The 25722-nt window shown below is 34.3% G+C and overlaps 2 protein-coding genes across 3 annotated transcripts; one reads left to right on the top strand and one right to left on the bottom strand.

Moving 5' to 3' along the window:
• Positions 1-640: 640 nt before the first annotated feature.
• LOC104087197 (protein disulfide isomerase-like 5-2) lies at positions 641-15233 on the bottom strand. The gene is made up of 5 exons (XM_009591604.4): positions 14908-15233; positions 12907-13010; positions 3658-4028; positions 2848-3155; positions 641-1264 (listed from the first exon to the last, which is right to left on the bottom strand). The coding sequence occupies exons 1-5, from the start codon at positions 15133-15135 to the stop codon at positions 944-946; spliced, it is 1332 nt and encodes a 443-aa protein (XP_009589899.1). The 5' UTR covers positions 15136-15233; the 3' UTR covers positions 641-943.
• A 1347-nt stretch (positions 15234-16580) lies between these two features.
• On the top strand, positions 16581-19736 carry LOC104087198 (F-box/LRR-repeat protein 25-like). 2 transcript variants are annotated; one of them, XM_009591605.4, is made up of 4 exons: positions 16591-17874; positions 18158-18325; positions 19106-19258; positions 19410-19736. In XM_009591605.4, the coding sequence occupies exons 1-4, from the start codon at positions 16963-16965 to the stop codon at positions 19452-19454; spliced, it is 1278 nt and encodes a 425-aa protein (XP_009589900.1). In that variant the 5' UTR covers positions 16591-16962; the 3' UTR covers positions 19455-19736. The 2 variants fall into 2 exon arrangements, with proteins under 2 accessions (XP_070033854.1, XP_009589900.1); XM_070177753.1 differs by lacking the exon at positions 18158-18325 and having other exon boundaries at positions 16581-17874.
• Positions 19737-25722: the final 5986 nt, after the last annotated feature.

Consider the following 25722-nt stretch of genomic DNA (forward strand, 5'->3'; position numbering starts at 1 on the left):
AGCCGCCCAATAACCGTTAATCCGGTACCAATCTTCCTGTTGTCTTATTGGATGGTTAGCGGATTACTACATTTATAATCCGATAACCGTTAAGCCAAACCGTTAAGTGTAATTATCCGCCCGATCAACACTCCTACCCTTAGCCATCGTGTTGCTGATTTTTTTGGGTTAATATTTTGAACTTTATATTTCAAATATTTACATTAAAGGTAAGAACTAAAGTGAAGAAGTGTAATGTTGAAGAAATAAATTGGAAAACTACAAAGATCCTTATAGAATACATACAGATTGACCAAAAAAATGTAAGTACCGGACACGTACGAAATTAGAATCTCAAGGTTTGTCAACATTAAAAAAAAATTCAATTAACGACTTACAACTAATAGCCTAAATGCGAGACCACATTTAAAACCGTAATCATAAAGTAAAACCAATACAACCTAGTTGTGATTAAAATCGCAACCTTGACTTTCTTTTTTATTTTTTGTAGGACGCTTATACAGTCAACGCCCTGCGCCAAGGGGCCTTATCGGTCCACTTGACAAGTCTACATACGTCCAATAATGCAGCCTACCTAATAAATTTCCAGCTAACTAATCGCCAAACAAGCAATGGCTTTTTACTTTTTAGATTGTAGAGGGAAAACAAAATGGGCAGCAGCATTGTTTCTACTTTAAAACTCATTTATACAGTGGGAAACTAAGTTTACCTCCATATTTTTACTATAAATGTTACAACAAATAGCACAACTTGTTGCAATAAGTCCTAAATCCTACAAGTATAGCTGTTCGTGTTATTCCTTCAAGATAAAAAGAGCTGTGCTCATGGTGAGTATGAAACCTAACATCTCTCTGAGATCTACCAATAATTTGGTCGTCCTGTCAAAGATTTCTCAAGCTCACTATTTTAGTCAGATTGAGGTTGAAGTTCTGCAATACGAAACTTAATCTTCCTTGTCTTGTTTGTCTCCAGAATGAAGTGGTTGTCTGGCTTCCGGCTGAGAGGTGGAGCTGCTTGGATAATCTCCCTCATCTCTTGTACCAACCCTTAAGGGTTCCTCTTTTAAAGATTGGATGATCATCACCACTGCGACCACAAACACTATGATTGTTACTGTTCCAACCCCGATCATTGAGTTCACGAAACCCATGAAAGAAGCAGAGCTAATACGTTTCTGTATAACATTTCCATCTTTGTATCCTTGAATAAATTGTGTAATTTGGGACCCCTGATCTTCATCTTTAATACTGTCCGAGCCAACAACCTGTTGCACGAGTACAATTTTTAATTTTAGTGATTTAGTCAAAAGGGACTTGTTCTAGATTATGCGTAAATACTTGTCTCACTCTCGATCAGTCACTGAAAATTCAACATATGTAGCCTGCGTAGATATTATTCACAAAAAGCATCTCTGACTCGGATTAAAAACGTGATAAAATTTCGTCCAGTGAAATGATACCATTTAAAATGTATGCTTAAGTACTGTTTATCCTTGTTGCTTATTTCAGTCAGCACATTAAGCAAAAAGGATGAGTTCATTGTTCACTTTAGTCCATAAGTTGAAGGCATTATATTTTAGCCATGTTGCACAAGCAGGAAGTCCAGACTCCAAACATAAAGCACGTTAACCTAAATTATATTTACTACACTTGATAAGGGTCCACAAACATGCACTGCCTAGAGTGGACATGGATAATACTCAAGTTCTTACTGCCACTTCCTCTTTGGCTTCACCATAATGCATCTCTCTATTTGTAGGATTCTTTTCGAAGAATAATATATTTCCCAAAGCCAATGCCAATAGATTGTTTAAACTCGCTAACTAATTAGGAAGCCAGGTAAGTCTAGATCTAAGAGTTACTCGTACTCAGGCATCAAGGAAACACAAGTGCACACAAAAGATATATTAACAGAGTCTAGAAAAAGATCATATCCAGTTAGCTCAGCATACAAGGACTTGAAGAATTAAGAGGGATCTCAAATCAATTCATGGCCTTGGAAACACATTTGGAAAGTAAAGATACCATACATAGTTGCATGCTTTACTTGGCTGGTGGCCAATGAAGCAGTGCTCACTCAGGAAAATTTAAGGAAAAGAGGACTGCCAATTTGCTCAAGATGTTATCTGTGTGGACAAGATGCAGAGACAATTAGCCATCTGTTTCTACATTGTAGAGTAACTAGCCAATTGTGGGAGTTATTCATCAACCTCAGGGGTATTAGATGGACAATGCCAGGAAGACCTTGTGAACTTTTGTCTAGTTGGAACACTGGGGGAAGCACTACATCCAACAAAGACAGATGGAAAATTGTCCCGGCAGCTATTTGGTGGACTGTTTGGAAAGAGAGGAATTCTAGATGCTTCGAAGATACAAGTAGCTCTTCACAGAAGATCGAGATGAATTGTATTCTTCTGTTTAGTTTTTGGTGTAAACAAGAATATATAGATAGTCAGGTTTCAATCTTAGAAGTTTTAGGCTCCTTGTAAGAAGAGCAAGGATTTTTGGTTTCTGCTTTTTGTTTAAGCATTTCAAGATGTAAATTTTGGTTTCCAGTACAAACTCTGTGCTGATGATTTGATTAATATATTGGATACGTTACCTTCTCAAAAAAAAAGAAAAAAAGAAAGATCATATCCACAGTTTTAACCAATGGACATAGCTCTACAATATTTGTGAGACTGAAATTTTTGGGTGGTAATTTTTTAACTATGAGAGACTGAAGACAGAGACAGAGAGAGAGGACATTTCTTAGATTTAAAGAGAAACAGGAAAACATGCTTACCACTAAGTCAACTATTCAAAAGCCTAACATGAAAAGGGAGAAAAAAAAAGTAATTGAACTTACTGAAAAGTACTCCTCATCGCCATCCCAAACAACCATTTTTGGCAGTTTAGTTTTCTTAGAAACTTCAAATGATTCAGCAAACTCTTGCCATTGCTTGAACCCAACAAAAACAAACACGAAGTCGCGGTTTGCAGATGCAGCAGCTTTCAGGAGTTTCACTAATCCCTTAGACCTCTCATCAGTCTCATCTTCCAAAATCATCAGAATAACTTTCCTCTCATCATCTTTCAGCAACCTCAGAGTTTCTTCAGTAATGGGCAAAGCCAGCGGGAGCAAACTCTGCTTGATATAATCCTCAAGGAATTTTTCTGTGATCCATAGCAGGAAGAAGGTTCAGATATTCACCATTATTTCATAAAATCTTCAAGACACAAATTCACCTTCAGATTCTTAAATCATCCTTTTTGAAGGCACTATAACTAGCAATAGGTTTTTGGACACACTGAAATTTCAGAACTTACTGCCGTCTTCCAGCAATTTTTCATGGCACTATGTGATTGATCCACATTATTTAAGCACATAGCGGGACCAGGAGAGTGACTAATACATTATTGTTGACATCTTCTTTAAAGTGACACCATAAGGGCCAATGCCTTGAACGAAAGCATGTTTTTAAAACACAGTACAGGTGCTATTGTTATTATGTGTGTATTAAATATGGCAAGATTCTTGTTTGCTCAGGTGCTTCCTAAGGGATGAATAAATGTTAATTGTTATTTGTTTCTAGGAAGGATGAGATACTATTTTCATAAGCAGGGTGAGATTTTAATTAATTCCAAAGCCTAATATGACAGTTGATGAAAAGCTAACCTTCAAAGGGGCCATAGAAGATGCTTTGCTCATCATAGTTTGGATGACGAGCTACCAAAGCAGGTATTTTGTCAAAATCATAGAACTCCATGATTTTATCCGAGAAATCTTTTGCCACAGAAAACCATGCTCTTTTCTTGTATTTTACTGCAAAATGTGATATAGCAGATTCATTCAAACCAAAGCCTATGAATATAGGAAAGCTAGTGCCGGCTGCTTCAACAAATTCACTAATAGCTGAGTCAGAATTCAGTATTGCCACATCAGGAGCAATAAACTTCTTCAAGAATCGTACAAGTAAATCTGCTTTTCTTGGTCCGTAGTAATCTGTTGGAACTCCATGCATAAATATCTTCAAAGTTGGATATCCACTGCATTGAGACCAAACGAAAAAAAGAAGAAGAGAGAAACAAAGAAAAAAGAATTACTTCAATATCTTCTTATAAAAGAATTACTTCACTACTTTATTTGATAGTGGTGCAGATTTGAATTGTATTAAAGAAGGAATAATACCTTCGAGATATTTTCATAAAACTACTCATAGATTAAGAAATGCTAGTGGTGATAGAATTGAGTATTTCTTATAAATTGCCAAAAAGCTTTTATTTGCCAAGATAAGGTTTGTATACCTGAAACATTTATTTTGGTAAAAGATATATCCCATGATATCATATTAGGAGTGCCATTTTTCATCATATAATTCCTTTTACTAGGTGGGATGCCCAAGGTTTTACAGGAACCTTTGTTAATAAAGAAATTAATTTTGATTTTATAACTCAACCATTTAAAAGATTCTTAAATGAAATGACTGAGAACATCTCTGCAAAAAATAGACAAATGATTTCTTGAAAAATGAAATTTGTAGTCTTACTATTGGAGAAGATTTAACCCAAAGCTTATAGAAAAAGTTGATTTTTTGAAAAATCAGTTTACATTACAAATATGTGGGGACCATCCAAACCAATTTTGGAATAGGAAAAAGCATATAGTTAGTCTTCCTTATGAAGAAGACTTCTCGGAAGATAATATTCCTACTAAGGCTAGACCTTGCCAACGAATTCAGATTATTTGGAATTATGCAAAAAAGAAATAGATTCTTTGCTGCAAAAAGGTCTTATAAGAACTTCAAGGTCTAAATGGTCATGTACTGCTTTTTATGTTAATAAACATGCTGAACAGGAACGGGGAATTCCAAGATTAGTTATCAATTATAAGCCTCTTAATAAAGTTTTAAAGTGGATTAGATATCCAATCCCTAATAAAAATGATTTATTGGGTAGATTGCATGATGCCATAATATTTTCAAATTTTTATTTAAAATCTGGTTATTGGCAGATTCAGATAAATACAAAACTGCTTTTAATGTCCTAATGGGTCAGTATGAATGGAATGTCATGCCTTTTGGTTTAAAAAATGGACCTTCTGAATTTCAGAAAATAACGAATGATATCTTCATGCCTTATACAAATTTTATAATTATTTATATCGACGATATTTTAGTACTTTCAAAAAATATTGAAATTCATTTTAAGCATTTGGATCTTTTTAGAAAAATTATAATTCAAAATGGCTTAGTCATTTCTAAACCAAAAATGGCCCTTTTTCAGACCAATATAAGATTGTTGGGTCATAATATTCAAAATGGAAGAATAGTTCCACTCCAAAGAAGCATTGAATTTGCATCCAAATTCCGTGATGTCATAACTGATAAGACTCGACTCCAGAGGTTTCTAGGAAGCCTTAATTATATTGCTCATTTCATAAGGACCTTGCTAAGGATACTTCAATTATTTATGAAAGATTAAAAAAAAATCCGAAAGTATGGACTGATGATCATAGTAAATCAGTCAAACGTATTAAGCAGAAGGTTAATAATCTTCCATGCTTTACGCTTGCTAATCCAAGTTGGGCAAATGCTGTTGAAACTGGTGCTCTCAGATATTGGATATGGTGGAATATTAAAACAATATTCCACAACTGATAAACAAGAATACTTTGTTCAATTCTACTCAGGGAAATGGAATAATTCTCAAAAGAATTATGCTACTGTGGCTAAGGAAATCCTTGCTATAGTCAAATGTGTGTTAAAATTCCAGACTGATTTTTATAATCAGAGGTTTATAATAAAAACCGATTGCCAAGCAGCAAAGTTTATCTTTAATAAAGATTGCAAACATGATGTATCTAAACAAATGTTTGCAAGATGGCAAGTTTTACTGACACCATTTGATTTTGAAATCATTTACAAAAAAGGTACAGATAATAGTCTCCCTGATTTTCTCACTAGAGAATTTTTGAACTAATAATTCTTTTAATTTTATGGCAGGATATGAGGCCCGAATATAGACCTCATCGGGGAAAAGGACGAGGAAGGACACCTTCATATGGCAGAGGGAATATCCTTGCCCAAATCGGAAACCAGCAGCTAATAGCTGCTAATATAGCAGGAACATATGGTATTAATACCGAACACTCAATGTACAAAGCATTTTTGGATTTTATTAAATCCAAACAAGGTAATAATAATAGTCCATCATATTCATCGGCACTAACAGATGATAGTCATGAAACTATTGAGGTTTATAACCAAAATGAGAAAAAGGAGATAATAACTCTTCTAAAACAATCTGACCTAAAATGGAAGGGCAACCCTTGGCAACTTATGACAAGATATTTTGATACGGCATCATATGCCATTCTTTCATACAAATATAGAATGCACGATTGAGAGGACCTTTTGTCACTGTACGTGCTGTGGATGACCCACTAGAACTATTTGAAGATATCTTATGAGTTTTTTTTTTGGGGGGGGAGGTCCCATTTCATCATCTTCATCAATTAGATTCAACGATGCTTCATAATTCATTTGAGTTCTTGTCACATTTTTGCTTATCAACAAATGCTTTTACTTCCTCCCTAACCTCGGGCGGACAAAGAGGACATTGTACTACATTTTAAAATCCACCTATCAAATGTTGCTTGTGACGAGTTATTCCACCATGATATGTTTTTTCACAAAATACACATTTAATTGCGGATCTTGATGAGCCTTGTATAGCATAATTTCAAGCTATATCATTTCGTTTATTACTATCGGATGACGCCATTTCAATACTGTTTTATTGAAAAAAATTATCAAGTCAATATGCAATTATTTCTACTCTATAAGACTATAAGTCTATAATTAAAAAACATAGCAAACAAAACAGAGCCTAAAAAGAAAGAGCTACTGCCTCTGCTGCTGGTCGAAAAACAGAGCCAAAAAACAATAAGAGAAGAAGAAAGAAAGAGCCCTGGTCGAAAAACAGAGCAAAGAAAGAAGAAAAACAGAGCAAAAAAAAAAAAGACAAGAAGAAGAAAAATGAAGAAAGAAAGAAGAAAGAACTTCGGCCGAAAAACAGAGCAAAGAAAGAAGATGAAAAAGAAAAGAGAAGAAGACAACAATGGTGAAGTCCAACTGTCGAAGAAAAAAAGAATAAGACAGTTGAAATTAAAGAAGAAGAAAGTAGAAGAAGAAAAGAAAAGAAAGTAACATACCTGGGTTACTGTGCTGATGGCTGATGATGGAAGAAAAAGAAGAAGATGAAGCCCTAATTTTTCTGTTGCTGAGAAATGGTCGCTGAAGGAGAAGAAGTGAAACCGAAGCCCTAATTTTGTATTTTAATCTAAATCGCTGCCTTTTCTTCCTTTTTTTCCTTCAAATAGCGTCGCCTCGCAATGCCTCTCGCTACACAGGTAGAGGCGCTCGCCTTTTCTGAATCGCAACACAACAGACCAAAAAAGCACTGCTGCCTCGCCTCGCGTCGCCACATGCTATTAGCAACGCAGCGCTTGCTATTTACAACACTGAGTCTTCCTTATGAAGAAGACTTTTCGGAAGATAATATTCCTAATAAGGCTAGACCTTGCCAAACGAATTCAGATTATTTGGTATTATGCAAAAAAGAAATAGATTCTTTGCTGCAAAAAGGTCTTATAAGATCTTCAAGGTCTAAATGGTCATGTACTGTTTTTTATGTTAATAAACATGCTGAACAGGAACGGGGAGTTCCAAGATTAGTTATCAATTATAAGCCCCTTAATAAAGTTTTAAAGTGGATTAGATATCCAATCCCTAATAAAAAGGATTTATTGGATAGATTGTATGATGCTATAATATTTTCAAAATTTGATTTCAAATTTGGTTATTGGCAGATTCAGATATCTGAGTCTGATAAATACAAAACTGCTTTTAATGTCCTAATGGGTCAGTATGAATGGAATGTCATGTCTTTTGGTTTAAAAAATGCCCCTTCTGAATTTCAGAAAATAATGAATGATATCTTCATGCCTTATACAAATTTTATAATTGTTTATATTGATGATATTTTAGTACTTTCAAAAAATATTGAAATTCATTTTAAACATTTGGATCTACTACCAACAGAAAGCGAGACTGCGTGCCAATACAACTGTTATGAACATTCTAGACTACCTACTCTACTACATTAATCCTCGACCTCCATACCTTCCTATCAAGGGTCATGTCCTCGGTCAGCTGAAGTTGCGCCATGTCTTGCCTAATCACCTCTCATCACCTCTTCTTTGGCCTAACTCTACCTCTCCGTAGGCCCTCCAATGTCAACTTCTCACACCTCCTCACCAAGGCGTCTGTGCTCCTCCTCCTCACATGATCAAACCACCTAAGTCGCGCTTCCCGCATATGAGTAGTTTTATGAAAATATCTCGAAGGTATTATTCCTTCTTGAATACCATTCAAATCTGCACCACTATCAAATAAAGCAGTAAACTCTTTTTTGAAATTATAGTCTATTAAAAAGGCAACTTTTATTAAGAATTTTTGAGTAGTAAAAAGCTGAAGTTTTTGTAAAAACTCATTATCAGCCAAATTAACTGCTCCTACAAAATTACTTTTTGCCACATCCTTAGAGGTACCACCATTAATATCATCAAAACCTTCTTTAGTAATATTAGTATTGAAATCCTGACTTATAGGGACATGAGAATCTGCTAATCTAATAATTCTCTTGTCTAAGGCTATATTTGAAGCCTTTAAATTCGAGATTTCTCCTTTGAGATTATTAATCTCATTTTTCAAATCTTGAACAGTAATTGGCCTATCAATGGCCTGGGATTTTTCTCTTAAAATCCTTTTAACATCAGACATCGTATATGGTCCCTTTTGAGAAGAAATTTCTTCAATCTCTGGACTTGTAGGAATTTTATCCTTAATTTTGTTCATCTGATCAATTATCTGGGACCTTAATTCTGGGTCTTTAAAGACCCTGAGAAGTTCTAATAAACTATCATTAGTCAGAATATTGACTTCTAGATCCTTAAATTGAGAATAAATATTAAAATACTCATCATATGTGTTGTTATTACAACACTGATTCTGATTCTGTTTGCAGGGTCCACATTCGTCTTCTGAGGAAATGTATTCTAACTCCTATAGAACCCTTAGATCTTCATCAGTTGATGAATTTCCTCTATCACTATTTTCTGGAGAATTTTCCGAAGAAGAATTTAATAGAATCTTATATAAAGAGTCCTTAATATTATCATCTATATCAAGTTTCTTAATCTTATCCTTGACCTTGCAATTTCTAGCAAAATGACCTATTCTACCACATTTGTAACAAGCATCAGGCTTATTGTATTTTATAAAATCCTTTCTATGTTTATAAGCCTTTCTTCTCTTTTCTTTCCGCTCAAATCTTTTATCAAAAGATTCTCTCTACTTCTTTTTATACCTATAAGGTTCTTGCTTATGCCTATGAGACTCTTTTTTATTCCTAGGGATATCTATGGCAAATTGTTTACAGAACTCCCTTAACTGTTGTCTTTCATGAAGACGATGTTTCTTAATTTCCTGACTTAACTTAATTTCATTGCATAGAGCTAAGCCTTCTTGTGTACATACACTAATAAGCTTTCCATCGGAATAGCTATTATAATCTATACTCATTGTTGTTCAACGAATAGTTTTTCTAACCCTTTCAGCAAATAGTGTTGGGAGTCCATCAATAAATTTGGACTTCCAGTGAGTACTATTACATTCTGGTAATTCCATTACCCTGGATAAGAAAACATCCTTATACCATCTAAAATTTGTCAAAGTATTACATCTAAGGTTTTGAACATAGTCCTTAAGGTCTCACTATTGTCTGACCATCTTCCAGAGAAATGTTCTATAATACTAAGAACTAAAGAATAGACACAATGATGAACATTCTATCCTTCTTCTTCTTTTACCGCATTCATAATTTCGGCGCGATGTTCTTTCGTCAAATAATTGTCCCGCCAGCCTTTCAATTGGTCAGTAAAACCTGCCACTATCATCTCAGCAATGGTTTTCTCAGAATTCTTATTAACCTTGCAGATAGTGTTGTACATAAGCATTCTATGTACTTGAGTATAAATCTGACGGTCAGTAAAAACATCTATGTTCCATTCATAGATTTCTGTGCCATTATAACTCTGGGAAAAATGACTAGCATCGGGCTCCTCTTCGAGTACATCTTGAGGAGTTGGCCTAGGATAATAGAACATCCTTTGGACCGATTTTCGAGCAAACTTTTCCGAGATTTTATTAATCTCATCAGAGAGTTTTACTCTCTTATCTTCATCAGATAGGTGCTCTAAATTTAAAGGACTAATTTTGAATCCTTCACATTTTTCATCTAATAACTTCTCCAGGTCCTCTAGACATCTTAACTTGAAGTCTTTGACCTCAGGAGGAGGTTGGATACTTGCGGTAGCAATTTGCTCTTTACCTTTTGTAGTATCCTTAGATATTTTCTGGACTTTTATTATTAATTTGTCCAGTCTTTCATTAATGGAAACAATTTGTTCACCCAGAATACTAATATAAATATTAGTATAATTATTCTGCGTGAGCATAATATTCAAATTCTTAGTAGTAATTTTACCAGTATCATCTTCAAATAATTTTGAAAAAGCTGTAAAATAAATTACTTTATCCTTTTTCTCCCATTTGAAAAGAGTTTTGTAGGGGAAAAACTGATTTAGAAATTTCACCATTAGTGAGTTTTTAATCTCTTTCTAACATGAAAATATAACCATCAACATATTTAGACATAAACTATGGTACAAAAGCAATCATTTTATTGTGACTACTTATATCATATAAAAATCATTTTGGAAGAATTTATTAGCTTCTCATCAAAATTGTCAAAAAATCAATTTCTGAAAAGTTTCCATCTGGGTGTTTTAAATTCTTCTCAAATCATTTTTCTTGCCAGCGAACCCAGACTAAAATCTATTCGGTGACTATCCATTTAAACCGTTGAAAAAATCCATTTCGGATTCAGTTGAATTAGGAATAACACTAGCAATATTATCTGTACTACTTTTTATGACATCTATTCCATTATTTTCTCTAATTTGTGATGTAGATGATCTTGATGGAAAATCTATAGTATAATCATCAGGTGAAATATAAGAAGAATTTGATCTAGTTAATCTAGATGAATAACTAATATTATCAGTTTGATCTGGTTCATTAAACCTGATCTTAACAGTTCCATCTGAAGTTTGTTCAACTTCTGCGATTTCACTGTTAATGTTATTTTGAGGAACTATTGCTTCCTCAATGACTCATTATTTGGGAAAATCGATTTCATCCCACTTAATAGTTCTTCTGGTGGTAACTTTAGACTTACCAAAATTAGTTTCTATAAGAATAGTTTCATTTTTGAAATCCATAATCTTGCAAATAGGATTTAAAGTATATAAAGGTTTGTAATAAATCCTATAACAGATACATATAACTGGAACAAAAGCAACCATTATAAAAAATCATTTTGGAAGAAATTTATTAACTTCTCATCAAAATTGTATCATATATTATTCCGGATCGCTTAAATGGAATTACAGGATAAAAATTTACTGAGACACCAGCCCTGTCAAGCCACAGTCCTGTCAAGCAAACCTTAAACCACGGTCCTCCTCATGACTCTCTCAACGCCCACCTGGCTAATACGAGTCTTAAGGACCACCGGTTATGTTGCCATAACCAAGGTTTACTGCCTGGACTGTTAAATTGCCTGGGCTCTACAGTCTCAACCTCAGAACCATCGGGTGATACAGTATAAAACTAGCAACAAAATGTTTTAAGAATAGGCTAGTATTTAATTTCATAAGCAAGGGGAGAACTGATCTAATTTCCGTAAAGCATGTGCATTCCTGCAGCTCAACATAGTTTTTATTTATTCAAGGGAGAGCAAAGAGCATCTAATAAATCTTCCATTGGAACCTTTTCAGTTTCCACTCTCTCGCAGAAAAACAAAATTGAATTGTGCAACAGCTGAACTCTCGGGATAATCCAGCCTCATTTAAAATAATGACGGTTCAGAAAGTACATCAGAACCCAATTTCCAAATTTCCCAACTAAAAAGCTCGATCCCCTTTCTACTAGTCTTATATTTTGTCCATCAGTTTTAACTCTCCTGATTACACCCTCCCCATATACGTCACCTGGCTACTCTGCCTCTCCAACAGACTTGACAAAGGATACTTCATACTCCAGCGCATGGCATGAGTCCCCAAAAATAACCACAGAAGTATCAGCACTATATAAGCACGAGAGAGAGATCCTAGACAGAAAGAGGAAGGAACAATATAGACGAGGGAGAGATCCTAGCCTGAGAGAGGACAGAAACAGGAGATCATATTATAATCAGAGGTAGAACTAATGGAGGTTCAAGGGAAAGGAAAGACAGAAGAGGACATAGCAGATGTACTGACACGGAAGATGGATGTGGCAGGGCCCTCAATAAGCTTTCAGCATCTAGCCTTTTTGCTTATCAACTTCAGTGTCTTGTAACTCCTCTACTTCCAAATACATATTATCTGCTTTTTATGCATGTGCATACGTATCAAATTGCCCATATGGTACACCTAAGATAGTAAAAATGAAATCCAATTTTTAAAGCAAACTGTTGTGAACACTATCACTTCAGGAAGGAATGGTTAATTGGCTGGGAAATCTGGAATCAACCTCTTAGACCTGTGGCCTGCACTGCACTACTGAGTTTGACGTCTATTTTGATTATGAATATCACCAAATGATAGCCCTTGAAGAATGATAAGAAAAATGTCTTATCTAACTAATGAATAACTACCCTTCTTTTCAGTTCTTGCAAACCTGATTAAACAGATGCAGATCATACATTGTAAAACTAATATCAGAAAAATGACTTAATGATAAGGCCAAAGCACACGTACTCGATGTCATATTTTGACCCAACACGTTTATATTTGTCAGCATCTATTTTTGCAATAACCAGGGGCTGCTTCAATTCAGCAAGAATGCGAGCAGCTTTGTCCAACTGCAAAGAACTTAAACTTTGTCAGATTGCTAGAGGTCAAAATTCCAAAAATTCAGAAATTCGGAAAATCACGTGAAATCACACAAAATTCCAACTGCAAAGAACTTAAACATGCTGTTCGCATTCTATACTTCTAGCAGAGTACACAATAAAGAGGTTCTTTTCTTGAGAAGAGAAATGCAAATATTGAAGGCAATATTAAATGCAATATTGTTTTTGTTGGGGGGGTGGGGGGGGTCATTGTAATTTAAGATATGATTGATATTAAGATTATCAATGTATATAAAGAACCATTGCCACCTCATCTCTCAAGCAGTTCCATATGGCCAACCAGCAAAACACTCTCCTCCCCACACTAACACAGAAACCATCTAACAGAGAGATAATGCTCTTAGGGTCGTTTGGTTCAAGTACTAGTTATGTAGAAATTATAATGCAAGACTTGTATGCAGTGAATAATAACGTACACATTATTATGAGGGCGACTAATAATGTAGGGATTACTTTCACAAAATGAATGAAAATCCAAATCTATGTATCGCCTATATGACATAATCATTCTAGAGGCTAGTTACCTTTTCGCTGGAAAGTATGCAACCTTTTTGAATTTAGTTGGATAATCCTTTATCAATTAAGGTAGAAATGCAACCTTGTCAGTAGTTCTTTCCTTGTCTCTTTTTCTACTGTAACTATCACTTGCTTCAGAAAATATCTAACTATGTTTCGTTTCTTTCCTAATAAGGTAAACAAGCATAGCATTTGGACCTTACAAAAACAATTACGGTGTCCATTCACCAGTAAATTTATATGTTTGACTGTACAGCAAACGGCATTTGATCAATAACAAACACAACCATTTGCAATTTCTTATTAATGACCATGCCAATAGCTAATTAGTTGCAATTTTAAAAAAAATAAATTATATCAGGTATTCAGTTTCTATAGTTAGCCCCAAAGTCCTTAGCCTCTTGAAATAAAAGGATTACAATTTGAAGGTAATGGATATGAAGTTGAAGATAATAATGGAAATCTCCTTTTCAAAATTAAAAACTGGCGTATGTTCTTCAGCATAAAGGAGGTTTCAATGTCCCTTCTCAGATAGACCAAGCAGTAACATTTGCGGCATTCAGACTAAGTATCTTATCTAGGAAAGAGATCGCAAAAGCCCTGAAGTAGGGACAAAAGCTGCAATTAGCCCCTCTATGATTTATACTGACTTGGCAGTTGGCACCAAGTGCATGGTCTAGTAGTGCTCAATGAAGTGGGTGCAAACCTCGGAGATCAGGGTTCAAATCCCATCAGAGACAAAAAAGACTATGTTATTTCTTCCTATCTTCCTAATCCTTAGTGGACAAAGTTACTTGGTACTTGTGTTAGTGGACATAGCAGTACCTAGTGGAATAGTGGACTGTGCACAAGCTGGCTCGGACACTACTAGAATAGTGGACTGTGCACAAGCTGGCTCGGACACTACTATCATAAAAAGAGAAAAGATCTATAGTCTAATTTAGATTCCATATTCCAGCAAAAGTATCAAAAACTCAGTATATGCTTATTCTAGTTTTGCAGTTCTTAATTCATTCAACTCATTGGCTTTTCTTCTTTGTAATTGAGGTCAATTATCATGTATACCTGATTTACTCTTACTCACACTTAAAGTAACGAAAGCCAACTGTATTTATTGCAGTTATCCACTTAAAATAGCAAGTAAAGTGCTTTGCACCTACGAATGACTACACTCAAGCAGGACCCTTAGTTCAATTAAAGTACAGGCCTCTGATATATAATTAAATCAGCTATCATCATCAAATCACAAGTAGAAAGTAAAATAGTTGAATAAATAAACAAATACAAAATCATCAAATATGAGCCCGACCAATTAAAAAAGGAAATGGACCTCAGGAGCAAGACGTTTGCAGTGGCCACACCAAGGAGCATAGAAATCGACGAGAATATAATCGAAGGTGGAAATTGCGGCATCGAAGTTGGATTCATCAAGCTTCAATACTTTCCCGCCGTCAACGGCGAACTGTTGCTGCTTCTGCTGCTCCGTCTCCGCCGCCGCGATCGACGGCAATGACGCCGGAGCTAAGAGGAGGAAGATGGAGACAAAGAGAAAAAGCATATTTGTTTCAAAGTGTTAGCAGTTGAATGAAAATGAGTGATCGGATCTAAACACTTAAATTTTGGGTTCTTTTTCTGTTTATTCATTGTGCCACTTGATGTATACGAGAATTCAAATGATTTTCTAAAATAAAATATGGTTTTTAAAGTAAATTCTAAAAAGAGAAATATATATTACCTCTATCTACTTTATACCACTCTATTGTTGTTTGAAAAGTAAAACAATAGTAATTTTTTTAGTATAGTTTTAAAAAAAAATAGATTTATTGTAACATGTCTATATCCTCTAAGGGTAAAGTGAGATATATAGGGATTAATAATTTTAGAATTATATAATTGTGATATTGTTATTATATTTCTAATGTGGGATAGTCAATACTCATATAAAATTTGACATAAAATTCAGGTATTTTTCGATTTTGATTAGAAAATTGATTTTTTTTGCTAGAAGACTAATTCAAAATTAGAGTATGAAACTTAAATTGTTTTGAACTTATTGATTTGCAATTAAAATTATATAATTATAAGTTTTTTAGTTTTGAGTTAAAATAGAATTTATACTATTATAAATATTGGTGTTATTACCTACTTTGATGTTACATATCAAGTAAAAATAATGAGTAAAAAAAAAATTACAATCTTGAAGAGGAGTGGATAGAGTTAGGACATCTCCAACCCTTGCACCATTTTTTACACCAAAAAAATATAAACACCAAAATAATGCAGATTAACTCCAACTCATTACACTATTTTTTACAGCAAAAAAATATATATTCTTTTTATATTCTTCTCTCTTTTATAATATATTATTTTATTTAATTTAATTTTTTTTTCTTAAAACAAAATCTCTTTCTTATATAGTCATATAATTCATATTCCTTTCTTATATAACCATATAATTCATATTCCTTTCTTATATAATCACTTAATATAAAATTATTTTATTCCATAAATTTTTAAATAATATAAATTGTAAGCAAATATTATACATTATACATATTAATGGATAATTCAAATAAAAATGAAATCATTGATAAGATATAATTAAAAAATATTACATTATGGTAAAACTTAGTTTAATTTCTACATAAATATTCAATTTTTAGGATTAGTATGTTGCTCCCATACTAAATTATTGTTGTAATATATACGAAAATTAATTTATTAAAATTATACACCAAAATTAAAATATAAAATTAATATTATAAAAATATTACATAAAAAGTATAAATGATTATAAAATTTATAATATGTTAAATTAAAAGTACTATATAATAAAAAATAATAATAAAATATTAATGAATAGAATATTGTTTATCAATAACACTATTCACACACCAAAATAGCGAAATGGTGTTGTGTTGGAGAGTCAAAATACCAAATTTTACGCCAAAATAGCGTTTCATGGTGTTGGTTTGAGATTGTCCTAAAGTCTTCCCATTGACTGAAAATCTCAAATATCTACTATTTACTGCTTGACTTATATCGTATGGTAAAAAAAAAAAAAAAAGGTAGATCAACTTCATTTTCCTTTAACCAACTCAGAGTCCGTTGTTGATCGACTTCTGTAAGCCTTTTAATCATACTCATACTATTATTACTGCATGTAACTTCCACAAAATCTCTCTGCAATTTCTTGAAATTTCAATCCCCAATTCCTATCAAAATTATTTCCGTTTCACCCATAAAAGGAAAATATTTCTGAATTCACTGTACCCATTCAGTTCAATTTTTTTCTTATAACAGATGCATTTGTGTTTATCCATAAAATTGTGAAGTGGGTATTAATCACAAAGACGAGCAAAGGAAGATCAAGAAATTGGTTGAAATGGATCGTATCAGTGGCTTACCAGATGGTATTATGATCGCTATACTTTGTTTTCTTGACACTAAAACTGCTGTAAGGACATCAGTATTGTCGAAAAGATGGAAATTGGTTTGGACTTCACTCCCTGTTCTTGATTTCAAGAATGTTGCTTCTTATTCCGGCTTTCCTAATTCACAAATGAAATTCATCTTCTTTGTTAGACATGTTCTTGCTCGTCGTTGTAATTCTCAACTTGTTAAGCTTAGGCTTTCTGTGTACGATATGGTTTACTCATCTTTCAGTAAAGAATGTATGACTTATGCTGCTGATCATAGAGTTAAAAATCTCATTATCTCTGCATTTACTACTAATAACCCCGTGTTTATACCAACTTGCTTGCTCTCTTCTCAATTTCTTGAAGTCTTGGAACTCAACTGTGCGATTCGTAATAGTATTGCATTGCCAAAAAGTTGGACCTTTGCCAACTTGAAGTATCTCAAGTTGAAGAATTTTGTGTTTAGTGATGACAACTTTGATGATGGGAAAATCTTTTCTGGATGTCCTAAGCTTGAGAGTGTGATTTTGTGCAAATGTGCAATTAGGGGTAAAGGTAAACTTAAGGAATTGGAAATGAAATGCTTGGAGTTAAAGAATTTGGAGATATTATATTGGAGGAGTCCTTTGAGTTGTTATGAAATACATAGGATTAATGTGATTGCTCCAAAGCTTTCGTCTTTTGTGTTTAAAGGGCATGTTGCTAAGGTGTGTTTTAAGGAGGATTTGGGTTGTTTAGATAGAGTTTGTATTGACTTGCGGTATCCTAAATGGAACTCTGCTGAAGATCGAAAGAGATGGACTGGTGAATGCTTTATGACCATGCTTGGACAATTCTGTAGCGCGAGGTTTCTATCTTTGTCCATTGACACCATTGAGGTAACAATAAGACCTTCCCTTTTCTTCTTTTTCTTGTTTAGTGTGTGTCGGGAGAAGGGGTTCTAATCTCATTTAACAAGACAATAATCTTTCTGTATTTTGACCAAACAAATGTTTATAAAGGTGCTAGTGAAGTCATTCATCACCTTGCATTTTTATCGGAAAAGAGAACGCTGTGTGTTATCCGTCTTTGTTTGTCTATGGAAGGGGGAGGGATATTGGGAGTTGGGTGGGCTAGTTGAAGAATTTGCTCACTGATTGAAGTGATTATGTGTATGCCTAGGCTCTCTCTGCTATTTCTGGAATACGTGAATATGTTACTTTTGGCAATTTGAGGCATATAAAGTTCATAACTGAGGATAGATCTTCATCAGTAACTATGCCCATTAATGCTGTTGCTGACATACTGAAGCGCACCGCTGACGGATACTTGGTGTTCAACGCGTCCGAGGTACTAAACCATGATAGAAACTCGTGTTATTATTTCAATCTCTTTTTCATATTTTACTTTTCTCTTTTGATCTTTTGAGTTTGATATCTCAAATTTCTAGTAGAAGCCCTTTCCTGAAGTTCAAAATGAGGGACTTAGAGTGACCTTAATATGCAGAAATATCTTCATGAGCAGTTTTTCATAGGAAAAAAGCTTGTGGCATCTTATTTGAGGGTGGTTTCCATTGGATTAGGGGTTCTTTACTTGTGTATGAACTTCGAGTGACTTCTGTAATTTTGTATCTCAACTTCATTACGTGATAGAGATTCTACTCCTATTTAGTAGAATCCTTCTCCATTCTGATTCTACTAAATAGGAGTACTGTTTATCGACTTTCTTATATTCTCGTAGCTGAGCTGCTGATAGATATAGCAACTTGGCTTGGATTTGATTTTCCTAAGATGGCAATTAGCTCGCATTCTCCTTCTCCTCTCTATTAAATATTATGTATCGACTTTTTTAGATTCTTTTAATTTGAGCAGCTTATTGATATAGCAACTTGGCTAGAATTTGGTTTTCCTAAGATGGTAATTAGCTTATATTATCCTTCTCTGCTCTATTAAATACTGTTTGTCGACTTATTAGATTCTTGTAATTTGAGCAGCTTGTTGATATAGCAACTTGGCTTTTGAATTTGGTTTTCCTTTCTAATTTATTGTTGCACTACTTAGATTGCATATAAATTAATTATTTAGACGTTATACTGATCTCCAACTGACCTATTTTGATTTCAAATTGTAGGATAACAAACTATCCACCCGTGGCGAATCATCACATTCAGATGGAAGAAAAGTGAAGAAGGATAGCAACATCATTGATGTACCTATACATCTTATGTCCTACTTACTGGAAATTGCTCCTCGTGCAGAATCTTTGACAGTTGAATTTACTAAGGTGGTAATACTTACATACCTCTTCATTCTTTGCTCTTTTAAGAAGCAGATACTGGAACAAGGAAAAAAATAACTACTCAAGATTATAAGTTTGAAAAGGACATGCTTTTTCTTTGTTATCATTTTAAAAATAGGTATTAATTTGATTTCAGGAATCGTTTGAATGTGTTGGAGTAAGAAGTCATGGGGAAGAGTAGCTTGATATACCAAGATTCAAGAAATGTAGGTCCACTGTCTAATTTTGTCGCGAAAGACACATGTAATGTCCTCATGCTCAATCTTATTCATTTTCTGAAAGAATAACACATTCTTGAAATACAACCTTTTGGTTTCATGTGTTTACATGTATGGTTCAGTTCGGTTATCAAAAAATACATGGCTTAGATAACTGTAATGTCTGTTACTTCAATCAGGTTTTTTGTAAAGCAAATATTGTGAATTAAACCATAATGAAGAAGGTGTGCTGCATATTAGGTTCTTCTCTACGTCTTCCTTAAAACATGCTAGCGCATAGCGCAGTATATGTTTTCTTGCTGTCAGTTTATTGGAGTTAGTTTACAATCTGTTCATACCAATATATAAGTTCCTGTTAGAATAAAAGATTTGTATGAGATGAAGCAAAACCACATATTCTGTACCTCAACTATCTCATGGTATATGAATGTTCTGGGGCAAAGGAGAGGGAGAAAATGAAGGACCTATAGTCAAGTTTTGCTTCTTCTATTCTATATTGTTGGTTCCTTATTTTCCTTTTTTAGATGTCCATAATTTGTTTTGTTTTCTATAAACAGGAAGTATCCGATATTACTCTTTTTACATGATTATATGTCATCCCACACCTTATTAGTATTAAATTTGGAAAATTGATATCAAAATTTTTGTTTGTATCCCACTTTTTGATCCGCGAGTAGCATTTCCTTTCACTGAGGAATGGGCGGATGCTTTAACATGCACTTGAGTCAAGAGATTCTTCTCCCTAAGTAGCATTCTTGTAAGTAAAGAAGGAGTTCTCCTGTCTCTGAAAATAGAAAATACTATGTGAAAATGAGCAAACAACTCAATCTGGGGTGTAGGGATGTCTGGTGATTTTTGCACTCTTTGGCAAAATTCTTTTCTTTTTTTTATATTTAGAATTCAAGTTTGAATATTACACATATTATTTTAACATGTTACATATTTGGCTGGTGATGCTCATATTTTTATTTAATATATGGTATATGTGATAAACCTTATACCATATATTAATGGTATATGTCAAATATACCGTATGTATTTAAAGTTATAAGCTTTATGAATTATGCATGGTATAGTTTATTTATATACATGTATTATACTATACTATATGGTATAATAAAAAGATATTAAGGATATATATGGTGATAAAGTAGTATAAACATTATTATTCAAACAAAATAAATAACATATAATTTGTATAATGTATAGTTATGTATATTACACCAAATGTATACCATAAAAAGAAAAAAAGAAAAAACATTATAGAATCTATAGAATTGAATTATAATCCCCCCCCCCCCCCCAAGGAATCTATTTATTCTTCTTTCTTTTTCAGATTAATCTTTCTTCGATTTGGGAATACTATTTTTGCTGATATTCTATGTATTCATGCTCGTTTTTATCAATTTTGGTCAATAGTGATGATGATGATGATGATAGAAGTATAATGGTAGAGAAGATGATAGAATTGTTAATGGTGGCTATGGTTTTGAAAGGGGATAAAGTTATGGAGGAAAGAGAAAAGTGAAAAAGAATAAAAAGGGATCCTTAATTTAGAGGGATCAATTTTTTAAAAACTTTTATAGGATTTTTTGTTAAAATGCTAAAAATGTTACTCCTATTAAACTTGATTATTTTGAAAATTTCAAAAAATTGTATCAATTATACAAATGAATTCTTTTAAGCTGACACAACAGGTAGAAGTAACTTTAAAATAATGAGTTGGTACTCTCATCCTCAAGTACTTTCCCCCAAACACCCCCCCCCCCCCCCAAGTGCTATTTGTCATATTCTTACTTATGTGGCATTCCAAGAAGCAAAAGGCCAAGTAAAGCTTTCTAATTATTCAAAAGTAACATGTTCTAACACTTAATATGGGTCTTTGTCATAGATTCAAGGCTTAATAAATTAATATTTGTATGTGTAAGGGCTTCTACTGCCAGAAACTATTTATATTTGGTAACCGAAAAGTGTATAAAATTTGTATAATTTTTGTATATAACATACATAATATATATATATATATACAAAAAATATACAATTTTTCGACTATTATTTTTAGAATGCTATACAGTGTCAGTTTTCCTTTGTTATTCCACGAGTTTTCTAACATATACTTTTGGTCGATCAAAACACATATTTTAAACACATATGACTTCATGTGTTTTTAATTGCATTGATGTGGATAACACATCACATATATAATGACATTGCATCCTTTGTATATCTTCCCGCGTTATTTAAATTATATTATATTTAATCCTATGTACTCCTAGAATTCTTATGCGTTCTTCACTTTTTTATCTCACAAAAAAAAAAAAGATTTTCTAAAATTTTTCATTTTCATTTTATAATTATGATAGATTTTGTCTTAAATAGCATAAATAAGATTCTTTTTGCTTCTTGAATGTTTAGTATTCAATTAAATTTAAAAGAAATTTAACTAAGCGAATAGAATTTAAATTTGTCATGGAATGTAAAAAGAAGTAAATTTTACTCTAAACGTAGTCAAGATATCATTTAATATTAATACCATATAGAGAGGGTTTATATTCAAGTTTGTGGTTGAAATATTGGGCTTTATACTCAAAAATAAAGGACAAAAAATTGAAACCAGAGTTTGAGCCTTTAAAAAGTTAACATATGGGTCATATACAAGATACATGCGTCCTTTTTTATAATAGTAATGTTCAGAATAACCGCTCTCCACTTCCAACCAAGAGGTTGTGAGTTCGAGTCACCCCAAAAGCAAGGTGGAAGTTCTTAGAGGGAAGGATGCCGAGGGTCTATTGGAAACAGCCTATCTTCCCCAGGATAGAGGTAAGGTCTGCGTACACACTACCCTCCCCAGACCCCACTAATTGGATTATTATGAGTTGTTGTTGTTGTTGTAATGTTCAGAATAATTTGTGTACAACTCAAATAATTCACTTGATATACGTTAATTACCTTCTATTAACACATATACCAAGTAATTATGTTCATCAACAATACTTAGAGTCTTAGACAAATAACCAATCACATTTTTTTTTTGTCCTCCGCTGAGATTTAAACTTTGAGCTTGTACCATCAACTTCAGCTCCGTTCACCAATAGTGGCACAATACTGCTGCACAAGACATGAAGACAAGACTTTTTTTTCCATCCAAAAGACAAAACCATAAGTGGATTTGCTTCCATTGTTCAAAACTAGTGTTTTAAAAGGCGTGGGCAAGAGGCGAGGTGAAAACTCTGAGGCACGAGGCACAAGCCCGGCCATAGATATTTAATTTTTAGTATTTTATAAATAAATAAAATAAATATATAAATAAACAATATATTAAAATTCGAAAAATGTATAAAATTATATATATATATATATATATATATATATATATATATATATATATATACATACTAACATGAGCATAAAACATACAAAAGAACAAAAGAATATTATTTCCTTGAAAAAGGCATAATGATGCATTACACCTAAAATTAATAACAAGTCATAAAATGCTCATTATATAATAGAAAGAGCCAAAGTAATATCTAAACTAGAGTTGTTTACCCGAAAAACGGATAGAGTTGAATTTGTATGTAGTTCTAATGATATGTGATATACCTTGATACAAATCGTAGGGATAAATAGAAATATCAAATATGGATTGCAAAGAATGCAAAATAAACAAGGTTGGAAAGAAGAAGATTTTTAGGACTAAGCACAGTGAATCAATTAATGAAACTTAAAAGAATAATCCTTGAATATATGAGAATATGGTGCTTGAATTACAATGTAAGCAAAAAATTATCCTCTAGAGAAAGGTAGCCATCCTCTTTATAGTGGAGAATCCTACTTTAGATTTAATTAAAAATACATAGTAGAAAACCCATGATAAATCAGTTTTTCCCTAATTTCTGCAGAGATTCTCTCCCTTAGTGTGTTTGCAACGGCTCTTGTCTGTGAGCTCGAGCTCGATCGGCCTTGGTGCTAGTCGGTATTGTTTCTAGAGCTCGATTCGGACCCGAGCTCGATAATGATTTCGAACTCGGTGTTTGACCTATACCTGAAATCTGAAGCTTGTTTGTACCATCTTCGGAACCCATCTCGATATTACGAAGTCTTTCTTCGATCCATTATGTTTCGACCTCGATCAATCGTACGAAGGCTGAAATCTATTTCGACCATATACAGATAGTTCCCTCGTTTCTCGAGAAGGATGTGGTGAGAAACGACATGATTTCTCAATGGCTCGATTGGATTATAAGCTGAAGTTCACATTGGGCTCGATCATGACGCACGTGATAGCTGTCCCGTCGATTTAGTTTTTCAAGGCATTTAATGCATGTCATACGGTAGTCGGCCACCGCTGATATTGAACCGCAATTGCTTTAACCTATAAATAGCCCTTCCTTTTACCGTTTACCACTTTTACATCTTCAATCTTCCAAATTTCCCAAGTTTTTTTTTTCATACCCTCTGAGTTTGTTCGCAAATTTGTGATTCCTTTTTGCAAAAGCCCTTCTTCAAAATTACCAAATCTTTGTCACTTTCTTCTATTCTCGACCTTTAAATTCAAAAATGGCGAAAACATCACAAACCATTCCTCAGAAAGAGAAAACTTCATCTTCACAGTCTACTGCCGATGAAACACTGGTAGAGCCACGGCCTGAGGAGTGCGTTCCTGGGGCGTGTGCTCTTATCTCTGATTTTAAGGTCGATAAAGGCTCATCGGTTCTCGGCTAATGTGAGCCAGTATCGAGGTACATGTATTCGATAACCGAGAGGCACCTCAAACAGCTAAAAAAAGATTGCAATTGGGAGAACAGAGAAATAATAATCCCTTCTTCCGACGAAGATATCACCATTTACGTGAAAGAGTTTTTAAGTGTGTATACTTAACCTTTCACGTTAGGTCCCCTCGACTCTGTTATTATTGACTTCTGCCGTCAATACCAAATAATCCTAGGTCAGGTCCATCCTTCTTTTTGGCGGATCGTTATTTTGATTTGATACTCCGTGAACAAAATCGAGGGGATGTCGTTCACCCTTGACCATCTCATCTGATTGTACCGCCCTCGCCTTTTTTCGAGGAGGGTTAATAAAACTTCAGTGCCGGGCTACCAAGGCTCTGTTCTCGAGCATTGACGAGGACAGGGATTGAGGCTGGATGGGCAGGTTCGTTCGAGCAAGGACTTCGAACCTGATTTCGACTGAAAAGATGCCTTTTCCCGATGAGTGGAATATGAAACGTAAGTGTAATTATGTTGTTACTTCCTTCTATTTTGCCCTTTCATTCCTTTTCTCACCGTTATTCCTCTTTTTGTGATGCAGCGGTTCCTGGATGCTCGGAGCAGTTCCCGATCTCAAGAACTGGGTACGAGCTCTGATTTCGACCTCTACATACGCCGAGCGCTTATGGCGTAATTTATCAAAGGGCCGATGGGAGGCCAAAAATCATGGTAAGCCCCTTTCTCGTACTTTTTGGTAGTTCGAACCAGATGTTTTCCATATACTTTAATAAAATTTCCCATATGTAAGTGTAGGCAAAGATGCAATTTTGTGGGCCCCGTTCATCGAGAAAGAGGCTCCAGCCTCTGTCCCGAAGCCAGTGAAAGATAATAAGAGGAAAAGAGCCTCTGTTCCCGACGATCCAAAACCGAAGAAGAGGACGGCTCGTAAGTCGAACAAGAATACCATTCCTTTGACTGTAGAATCAGTTCTGCGTCTAAGGGATGAAGACGAAGAAAATGATGGGTCCACGCTGGCGGCTCGAATGAAGAAGACCACCGACGTTCCACAGGCAGCTGGATCGATGGTGGTTCATAAGGCTCCGCCTCGAACTGAGGACATATCAGAGAAAGATTCGGGCGGAGTCCCCGAGTTGTTGGAGATAGAAGATGCTTCCCATCGAAGCCAACAGATGGGGGATATGTCTGAAGGGGCTCTCCTCGAATCTCTTTGAACCGAAGAGAATGTTCCAAGTGATTCACTTGGGGCAGTAGCAATCGAAGACTCGCCCACCTTCCTTGCTTTTTCTGCAGGGGCGATTCGGGAAGCCCAATCTTTGGGGGCCCTCGAACTAGACAGGCCTCATGATGGAGATGATCCCTTTCGTGACATGTTTAGTGGTGTCGAGGAAATTGCTGGTACTAGTGATGCATCGGATCTTTTTCACGGGGTGCAGCAAGCTTTGAATCAGGTAAGCCTTAAATTATTTTGTTGGTATTACCTTTATGTTTGCTTTTCTTT

This window comes from Nicotiana tomentosiformis, chromosome 6 (genome assembly GCF_000390325.3).
Source record: "Nicotiana tomentosiformis chromosome 6, ASM39032v3, whole genome shotgun sequence".
Classification (NCBI taxonomy): domain Eukaryota; kingdom Viridiplantae; phylum Streptophyta; class Magnoliopsida; order Solanales; family Solanaceae; genus Nicotiana; species Nicotiana tomentosiformis.

What these genes read in the sequence shown, in the direction of transcription:
- LOC104087197 (XM_009591604.4), bottom strand. Translation starts at nt 15,135, where the DNA reads ATGCTTTTTCTCTTTGTCTCCATCTTCCTCCTCTTAGCTCCGGCGTCA. An exon ending in GCAAACGTCTTGCTCCTGAG is followed by an intron (nt 13,011 to 14,907) that starts GTCCATTTCCTT and finishes AGTTCTTTGCAG; the next exon opens with TTGGACAAAGCTGCTCGCAT. An exon ending in GGGTCAAAATATGACATCGA is followed by an intron (nt 4,029 to 12,906) that starts GTACGTGTGCTT and finishes GTCTCAATGCAG; the next exon opens with TGGATATCCAACTTTGAAGA.
- LOC104087198 (XM_009591605.4), top strand. Translation starts at nt 16,963, where the DNA reads ATGGATCGTATCAGTGGCTTACCAGATGGTATTATGATCGCTATACTT. An exon ending in TGTCCATTGACACCATTGAG is followed by an intron (nt 17,875 to 18,157) that starts GTAACAATAAGA and finishes GTGTATGCCTAG; the next exon opens with GCTCTCTCTGCTATTTCTGG. An exon ending in TGACAGTTGAATTTACTAAG is followed by an intron (nt 19,259 to 19,409) that starts GTGGTAATACTT and finishes ATTTGATTTCAG; the next exon opens with GAATCGTTTGAATGTGTTGG.